This window comes from Camellia sinensis, chromosome 2, assembly GCF_055761805.1.
Source record: "Camellia sinensis isolate YWXY chromosome 2, ASM5576180v1, whole genome shotgun sequence".
NCBI lineage: Eukaryota > Viridiplantae > Streptophyta > Magnoliopsida > Ericales > Theaceae > Camellia > Camellia sinensis.
In genome coordinates, this window is record NC_138962.1 from 156,828,515 (window position 1) to 156,838,745 (window position 10,231).

At 34.1% G+C, this 10,231-nt stretch overlaps 1 protein-coding gene across 1 annotated transcript; it reads right to left on the reverse strand.

Moving 5' to 3' along the window:
* Positions 1-2,698: 2,698 nt before the first annotated feature.
* LOC145819185 (uncharacterized) lies at positions 2,699-3,022 on the reverse strand. The gene has a single exon (XM_082913139.1). The coding sequence runs from the start codon at positions 3,020-3,022 to the stop codon at positions 2,699-2,701; it is 324 nt and encodes a 107-aa protein (XP_082769265.1).
* Positions 3,023-10,231: the final 7,209 nt, after the last annotated feature.

Genomic DNA, 10,231 nt, shown 5'->3' on the forward strand with positions numbered 1-10,231 from the left:
GATATCAAAAATAGAATAGAATCTGAGGGGATTTTTTTTTTTAAAAAAAAAATAATCTAGTTTAAATTCTTCCCCTTGTTTCATTTGGCAAACTCAATAGGAGATATGATAAATGAACGCTCATAACTAAAATGTTCTCCTCAATAATATCAAATAGGATGCCAAATATTACCAATAAAGATGCCAAAATGATGCCAAAATGATACCAACATGCAATCTACCAAGGATACCAATATGCAATATAGAAGATTTAACAATCATAGCTCAAGCATTATGTAGAATACTAAATATTGCTCATAATAGGTTAAACTCAATATAATCTCATGGCGCTAATGTAATTCCAAAAAATGAAGTATGTTCAAGGTATAGCAATCCATATGCCAAGAAAAATCATGAATTTCAATATATAGCACACATTTAAGCATAGGCATGATTCTTAGGCAAGAGCATCATCAAAGAGTATACATTGCAAATCATATGAAGCATAATCAATCTTTTTCATATCAAAGTAATAACAGCATTAGCTCAAAGGATATAAGATAGAATTTTTACCTCAAAAGCTTAAGAGAGTATATGAGGCATACGTTAGGTTTAAGAAATGGAAGCTTTTTAATCTTCAATTTTCTTTCATGAGGAGTTTATCTCAAAAGGGTTTAACAAGTATGTTAGTAAAATGATTTCTCCCCCTAAGTTGGTGCTACCTTTTTCTAATGTGATTTGTGTAAAAATAGCATTCATAGAACAATCACTATTACTCAATAAAAATACAGCACAAATCATTTCTTATCACAAACTCAAAAAGTGAAAAAATAATTCAATGATCAAACAAGAGTTTGGAATGCTATTTTTCAGAATTTTCAAGTTGTAGCACATAGCATAATATGCATAAGAAAATAGTGTTATGCTCTTTGTTTTATTAAAAAATGATGCAACAATCTCATTTAATCACATAACATTATCAAGAGGCATTTTCATCAATTCAATCCACATGCTCAAGTGTGATAAAACATTTTGCTCAATGTGAAACACAACATGAATGCTATAAACAATTAATTCAACAACTTATCACTCAAAAGCATTTCATGAGATATATGCCAATATAATCCATATTCAAAACATATTTAATAGGATAAATGCAATGTCTCTACAAACGTATGATACTTCTTTTCATTTAGACATTGTTGATGGATCATAATCAATGAATTTCATAACTCATTCAAATATTCCAATGTAAAGCATATAAGTATGAAATTTTCATATTGAGCATATTCTTGAGATCATAAATGTACAATTCAAAATATAGATAGTATACATCTCAAAAACATGCTATGACATCAAAATTGATTCTACAAAGATACGACTCAAAAATGAATTAATATATTAGTATGAAGTCATATATAAGATGTGAAAAGTATACTCACAAAAAAATTTATCACTTCTTATCTCTTTTTCATAGCAATGGATGACATACTATAAAATGTTAATGAATACATGAATCATTCATATTCTAATAGGCATTCATCAAACTAATATAATTCTCATTTTTGAGTTTAATGAATGTTTGAAAGAAACTAGAAGAACATGACTTAGCAAACTTAGTACAATTAGGTTACATGGAAGCAATAATTAGGCACAGCCTATTGTACACAAATCACACCTTAAAGAATATAGAACTTTAAGTTTAAAGGTGTGTTAGGAGTTATACCTTCATTTACCTCTTTGGAATCTTCACCCATACATTACCTCTATTGTTCATCTTGGTGATTTTCATTTCATCATTCTTCTTTTTGTAGGAGCTGATTTTGCTCTTTAGATTGAACACTCTTGTTGTGCATTTTCTCTCGAAGTCTTTGGTGTTCTTTGAGATTCCACCTACAAAATATTTTGATTTCTTTCTTGGTACCCATACTTTCTTGGGTCCATGGGGATTAGTCTCAAGAACATTTAATCTCATAAAAGGTTTAGGAGGATCAAAACCAATGCTTACTTTGTCAAAAACACATCTTTTATTTCTAAGAAGCTTGTTGAGGTTTTCTTTTCCTTTTACAAAATTTTCAAGAGTTTTGTTTAAATCCTCAACATTATTTTTCAAAATGTTTTTCTCATTGGCAATAGACGTAAAGTCATTTTTCAAATGAGCATTTTTCATTTTTAAAACACCCACATCATTTGAAAGAGAAGTAACTAATTTCTTTAATTTAGAATTCTTAACACAAACGTTTCTAAATATGTCATGTAATTCATTGAAAGCACTTTCAAGTTCTACATAATTAGAAATTACCTCATCTTGAGTGGATTCTTCTTCTCCAAGAGCCATGAGACACAGGTTGGCTATTCCATCATTTTCTCCCCAAATGGCTTCCTTTTTGCTGCCATCCATCATTAAAAGGTCATGAGCCATGAGTGAGCCTAGGAGTTCTTCAATGCCTAATTTTGTCAGGTCTTTTGCTTTTTGGATAGCTGTAACCTTAGCTTCCCATTCATTTGGCAAAGACCTAAGTATTTTTCTTACAAGCTCATCATTAGCATAAGATTTACCAAGAGATTTTAGAGCATTAATAATATTGGTAAATTGATAAAGCATCTCAGAAATAGATTCAAATGATTCAATAGTAAAGAGTTCATAATCATGAATAAGCATATCAATCCGAGACTCTTTTATTTGGCTAGTTCCTTCATAGGTGATTTCAAGTTTATCTCAAATCTCTTTAGCAGTAATACACCTAGAAATTCTATTGTACTCATTTGCATCTAATCCACACACAAGAATAAGCTTGGCTTTAGCATTAGCTTGAAGAAGTTTATAATCATGCTCATCAAATTCATCCTCAAGTTTAGGCACACTAATATAGTCTACTACCTTGGTAGGAATTTTAGGACCTTTAGTGATAATGAGCCACAAAGTATAATTGGTAGCTTGAAGATATAAAGTCATTTTTTCTTTCCAATGAATGTAATTACTACCATCAAAGAGAGGTGGCATATTGCTAGCTTGTCCTACAGCAGAGTAAGTAGAATACATGGTTGCTATGGATCAAAAACTCAAGATTGTTAAATATATACAAGAGCCCCAGGCTCTGATACCAATTGTTACCCAAAAAGCAACCTAAGAGGGGGGTGAATTAGGTTTCTACAAATTAAAATTAATAATACCCCAATAAAATTAACTACTAGTACAACAAATTATTAACAAGCACAATGATGAACTTAGCAGTAAATAATCAAGCAAAATAATAATGAAGTATAACTAACATACATGGTAAATCAAATGATTAACACATGAATATTAGATACCTATAGCAGTAGTAGGAAAGTAAAGAGATTAGGGAAGATGAGACAAACAGATTTATAGTGGTTCGGCTTTAACCAAGCCTACATCCACTCCTCAAGCTTCACTTGAGATTTTTCACTATCTTATAACTTCACAGGGGTGCTAGCAACCTCTTTACAAATGGAGCAATCCTCCACGAATTTTACATAGACTTCATAAGCCCAAACCCTTGCAAATCTTAGGTGATTCACAATCACTCTCAAGATTTCAAGAACATAGTGTTTGCAACACTTTTACAAGATGAAATGGTATTTTTGCTTTCAAAGAAAGCTTACAATAAATATCTCTCAAACATAGATATGTAAAATGAAGCTTTGATTTTTCTGTAAATCTCACACAAGAAAAACGAGCTTAAAGCTATAAGGCTCAATGTATAATTTCTGAGAATAGATGTGAGTGATTATAGATCAAATAATATTTTCAAGTTTTTGTAACTTGTTTACATTAGAGACTTTGGTATATATAATGAAAATTATAGCCGTTTATAGCCGTTGTATTCATTTGAATTTATAGTCGTTGTATTCATTTGAATTTATAGCCGTTGTACTTCCATCATTACCAGTTTGAATATTTTCCACTTGAACCTTTTGGCCTTTTAAACCTTTATAGCCGTTTATAGCCGTTGTACTTCCATCATTACTAATTTGAATATTTTCCACTTGAACCTTTTGAACCTTTTGGCCTGCTGCTGTGCTAGGCTGTTTGAACCTTTGTTTTGGGCTGTTTGAACTCCTGATTTAATCAAATATTAAATACATTCTAACAACATTTAGGATAAAGGTTTATGTGAGAAATAATGGGACAAAATAAATTTGGATTATATTTCTCTCTTCAAATAAATCATCAAAATAAATTTTGGATTCTATTTTTCTCTTTCAAATAAATTAAAACACAATTTAATAAATCATCAAAATAACAAGTCTAACATAAACATTTTGTTCGGTACTAAAATCCTAAAAGGATCCATTTTGTAGGATTTTCCCCCTATTTTTGATTTTTCTGAGGGTTTTTCCTTCTAAAACCCCCTATATTGAGGGTTTTACCCTGAAATAAACCAAAAAAAACTTTAAAAAATGTGATGGGGAGTTGGAGGTTACCTAAAAGAAGAAGAAATAGACCGTTGAAGAGATTTCTAACTGAGATATCGTTGTTTATGGTGATAAGGAGAAAGAGACCATTGTTTATGAGAAAATGAGAAAAGAGGGACAATTGATTTGTCTCTCAATCGTTTGTTGTTCTCAATCATCTCTCAATCGTTCATCGTTTACTAAAAGAAGAAGAAAAGATGGTGTGCAAAATTAGGTAGGTGTGCACTTGGGTATGATGATATTATGAATATGGATAAAATTGGTATTAAGTAGAGTTTTCAAAAAAATCTTATTAAAATTTAGGATTTAGGATGAGGGTTCAAAAAAATTAGATAGGTGCTAATAGCAACCCTCTATTTTAAATAGTAAGATTATTCATAACAAATAGTAAGCATGTTTGTAGCAACTGGTAAGTTAATATCATTTTTTTATTTCAAAAGTAACTAAAACTACTTAATTTTTTTGAAAATCATTTTATTTTTTCTACCTAGTTTTGCTATTTACTCATCCAATAGTTAACATTCATCCTATCTAAATCTAATGGTGCATATATTTTTTTTATCTATCATACACAAAAACTACTCTCATGTACGGTAAAATTTTCCCATTTCTATCTAGTGCCTAACCTCTCACCTAAGTAAAAACCAAAAATAAAATTAATTGAATTTGACAGACAGCAATAGATGGGATGATTGGGATCACATGCTTACATATTAGTTTAATGGAATGGAAATCACACATGTTGTGTCAAATTAATAAAAAATATATATTTAAAAAAATAATAAAAATGAAAAACAAAAAATAGTTGTATCTGTTTTGTATGTGAAAATTTACCTTTATTGTAAAAAAATATTAAAAATAAATTAGTTAAAAGTGAAATTAATAATAAAATTTGTGTGATCTATAATAAATAATTATTTATTTATTTATGTAATTTAAAGCAAAGCTTTAAAACATGAGCCCTTACCTATATATAGTACTAATGGTTAGCACACACGATATGGTTACAATTCAAATAAGTAAAACTAAAACAAAATATTTGTTATATATTGTGTGTCACTCAAGTGGTAAGAATTTTCTTCATTAGACAAAAGGTCCAAGTTTAAATTCCACTTTCCCCATCTATCTACGTTTTTTTTTTAAAAAAAAATAAAATAAAATAAGAGTGATTCTACTTACACCACTACTTTACCTCTTTACACTCTCCATATGAGAATTTTTTTTTTCTTTTCAATTTTATCCATGTTTAAAATTACTTTTAAGGAAAAAATACTAAAATTAAATATATTTATTATCTCCTTACACCCCATAAACTTTAATCCCTGCTCATGTTCTTCCTTTATCAATTTTTCTTCTCTCTTACACATCTCTTTTCAAAAAGTAAGAATTATAGTATTTTGATCATAGAAGAAAGCAATGGGTGAAGAAACGGTGGTGAAGAACCATCAAAAAGTAAGATTGTGAGTTTTTTTTTATTTGTTTGATAGGTTTTTGTTTCGTTTTCTAGACTGTTCTTCGAATTTTGTACAGTGTTTTGAAATCAAACAAATAAAATAGTCCGACATCATATTACTGAACAAAAAATATATGTCTGGTAACCAATTGTATAAAAAAGATACATTTCCAATAATCCAAGATTGAATTTTTTTAAATTTGTTTGGGTATTTATTACCATGTATTTCTAGTTTCAATTTTTTTAAATGGCAAATTACATATACCTCCCTCGAGGTTTAGCTAAATTACAGATACCCCTGAGGTTTCAAAAATTGCAGATACCCCCCTGAGGTTTATATTTTCATAACAAATTGCCCCCTAAGGTTTATATTTTCATAACAATTTGCCCCATAATTTGTTATGCAAATAGTACCTTCAGGGGGTATCTCTAATTTCTCAAACCTCATGGGGGTATCTGTAATTTTGCTAAACCTCGAGGGGAGTATATGTAACTTGCCCTTTTTTAAATATATTTTTGCTTAAAAGGATTATGTTTCTATTCATTGCAACAATTCAAGTACTCTATTATTTATGGACTCTAGTCATGAATTCATTACAGACGAGATTTGTTAAGCTATTTCATGAATATTATTTTTTTATGAAGGACAACATATTGCTGGGAAAAAAAGTTTGTTTGGTAACATGACACTAGATAATTCAAATTCATTACATATTGTATTACCGAACAGGTTTGGTACAAATTTAAAAATAATTGTTTTGAAGAAAATGGCTCTATAAATGTATAGTAACAAAACGCTGGAGAAATATTTTTTTCTTTTTTTCCAGCAACATAACACTGGATGAATGTAAATTGTTTAGCACTGTGTGACTGAACAGTCACTTCACTATAGGCTCTACTCACAGTTTTCTCTACGACTTTCTCTTTCCCCTTACTGCGTCTTTCTCTGTTCTCTTATTTTCCCTCCAAAAGAGATGAGAGGGTTCTAAAGAATCATACTTTAGGGTTAGTTTTGATAATATAATAGACGTAATGAGAATTACATTTTTTTTTTTAGTAGTGTAATAAGATGGAGGGTGTAAAGACATAAACTAGTTATGTAAGTAGAATCACTCTTTAAATAATAAAAAAATTAATGATATTTGGGACCTCTTTGCCCTTAGGACTCTTTCAGAACCCAACTTTGGGACCGGGGAGTTTACTAACACCCCTTACTAGATAGTCCTGCTCTGAGTTCCAATGCCAAACTAGTATTCGATTGTTTAGCAGAAGACAAATGCATCTTGCTCCAGATCAAATCTGCTCATAACCATGGCCTATACTGGGCATTGTACCAGTTCCCCCAATGTTTTGTCACATTCCTTCTCATTATGCCCTAGCATTCCATAACCATAGCAAAAGTTTGGAAGATGTTTATATTTGAACACTACCCATACTGCATCTCGATTAGGAGTCTAAATCTTCATGCTTCGCCGCAGCGGCTTAGTTATATCAATGGCCACTCGAATACGTAAGATTCACCCCAAGCCATGCCACTAACCTCAAACTCAATATCAACCACACTACCAAGTCGGCCACCAATAAGCTCCCTCACATCTTCCGTCATACTACCCAAAGGTAGATCATGCACTTGCACCCAGAAAGTTGCCTTTGAAAACACAATCTCTGAGGGTTTAAGTGAGAGATCAAAATCCACTAAAAAGACTAGGTGTTTGTCAAAATTCCAAGGTCCATTCACAAGCACCTTCTTCTTGTCCACAATATAGTTAAAATGGAAAAGAAAGAGATTATCGCCTAAGTTCTTAACTTGCACGCCCTTCTGAGGCTTCCATATGGATTTCATCATAGTTTGTAACGTATCACTACTAAATGGCTTAGTTGATAGTATAGTTTCCCAATAAGGCAAAGCCATGCAACATCATCAATGGGTTTGGTATACACTTTTTCAATGGTGATAACATCCTCTTCCGCCTTTGTAAGCACAAGTTCTGACCTTGACCAAAGCCAAAACGACACCCAACCCCTAAGAAGAGGAGAAAAACTTACATAGAGAACAAAAAGGACAAAGACAAAAAGTTTATTATCTTTAGTCTTCTAATATTAAACACCACTAGTTTTAAATAAATATTTGGGGAAATTATATCTCAGTGAACCTCCAAAAATTAAGAACCCGTTAATGAAAAAGTTTATCAATTTGTATTTTAATGTTCATAAAATTTATCATTAATTTGTGAAGGGGCAAAGTATAAATGGGTCAGACCCAAGCCTTGGACTGGCTCAATCCACTAGATCCAAGTCCAAATGGGTCGGGTGAACATTTGGGTAAGCCAATTAAGCCCTACTCCATGATTAACAGTCCACCCAAAGTCCTCAAGCACTTGGGCCCAACTCGCAGTGGAAAGGCCAATCCAGTCGCGATACTGGGTTGGGTCGAGCTACAGGACTTAGCTTACAGACCGAATCGATGGGCCGAACCCATCATCAGAAACCAAAGTGGGCCAAGCCCACACAAAAATATCTAATTGGGCCAGCCCCTCTTTGTAAATAGCCTAGCGGAAAGCCGAGCCGAGGAACAATGGCACCAAGCTGAGGGAACCTCACAGAGAAATGTGGGAGTTGTGAGTGCAAACATATGCAGGCAGCCACCTCAGCTGGTCCCCTTCCTCCAGAATCACGGAAGTAGTTGAGCAAGGGAATGTGATCTATTATACGCATGAAGACAATGAGAATATGCATCCATGGTCAACTACCTGGTGGTCCCCTATCTTGAGCAATGCTAAAGAGAGCCCAGCTGCACCAAAGCTTTATGAAACCATCTTGGGCACCAAGTAAGGTGTTCTATATAAACTCCACTCATTTCACATTGAAGGTAACCAAGCTAAGCCAAACTATACTCACTTGAACACAACTCTCTACATTTAGAAAGTACACTTCATCTTCTCCGATCACTTACCCCCACACCGAAGGGATTATCTAGCCAACTCTGGCCAGGCAGCTTTGACGGTTCTCATTGTTACAGGATCTCAGTTCCTGGATAGTCTAATTAGGTGCGGAGCTCCGGTCCACAATCATCTAGTATGGAATTCGGTACGCACAATTGGTGTGGTGAACGTGGACCCTTCATCTTTGAGTTCAACATTTGATTTTGGCGATGGGAATTAAGGATATTCCACCATCGGCATTGACTCCACAAACGGAGAACACGAAGGATAAAGGCCTGGCGCTGCTGAAAGTTCTAGAGGAGTAAATCGGAAACAACAACCGGACTCCCGAATCTATTGAGCATCGACAGCCTTTCTCTGGTGGTTCTTCCCACCATTTTCTGTTGGAGAAAGATTATAAAGATCGTATCATCGATTCCATAGGAATGGAGATACAAGAACTAAAAGCGCAACTCAAAAGGATGATGGGCGACCCGATGGAGAAAAGGACCGACGCAGAGCCCTCTCGTCTGCGCTAGAGGAACTCATCCTGGGAACCACCGGTGAAAAAGGTCCCCAGAAATGAATCTGGGCAGCAAAGTTAGCCAATCCTGGTGCAAAGTGAAGCAACGAGCAGCCACACCTGTGGTTCACGCCGGAGAAGAGCTAAGAGGCAGAAAACAGCTAGCCAGCAGACAAAGTATCCTCCTCAGGATCTCCGTACTTGGTTAGTCGGGAACAGACAAAATGAGCAACGACGAGAGCGTCAGGCTCAACACCTTGATTGTACTATCCATCAATGAGAGCATCGAGCACTGGATTGGCTCGTCTCCTCTCATTTCTCCCCAGAAATCGAAGTGATGAGACCCCCCAAGAAATTCACTCCACCCAAATTTACGTCATATGATGGGAAATCGAACCCACTAACACATATCAGCCATTATCAGCAGATGATGTCCTTATGGAGCTAAGATAAGGCACTAATGTGCAAAGTCTCTCCATCCAGCCTGGGAGAATTCGGATTCAATGGTTCGATCATCTCCCAACTGGATCTATTTACGACTGGAAGCAGCTCTCTAAAGAGTTCTTGGCCAAATTTGTTTCTAACACTAAAATCCCGAAAGAGCTAGACACCTTATTCGGTCTCCGAAAGGAACTTGAGGAAACACTGCGTAATTATGCAAGAAAGTATTGGGAAAAGTATAATGATTTGAAGGAAAATGTCTGCAGTGAACAGATGGTTGTAATGTCTTTTAAACAAGGTCTGCGACCAGAAAGCAAGTTGAGAATGTCACTTACAAACCACCCAGCTACAGTACTGAAGAACTTACGTGTCAGGATTGAGTAGTACGCTCGTCTTAAAGATGATCAGATCCCCATCAAGGTGGCATCGGCTGAACAGACAACTCGAGGGAACAAAAGAAGAACAGTCCAAGGG

Coding starts and splice junctions, on each gene's coding strand:
- LOC145819185 (XM_082913139.1), bottom strand. CDS start 3,022: ATGTATTCTACTTACTCTGCTGTAGGACAAGCTAGCAATATGCCACCT.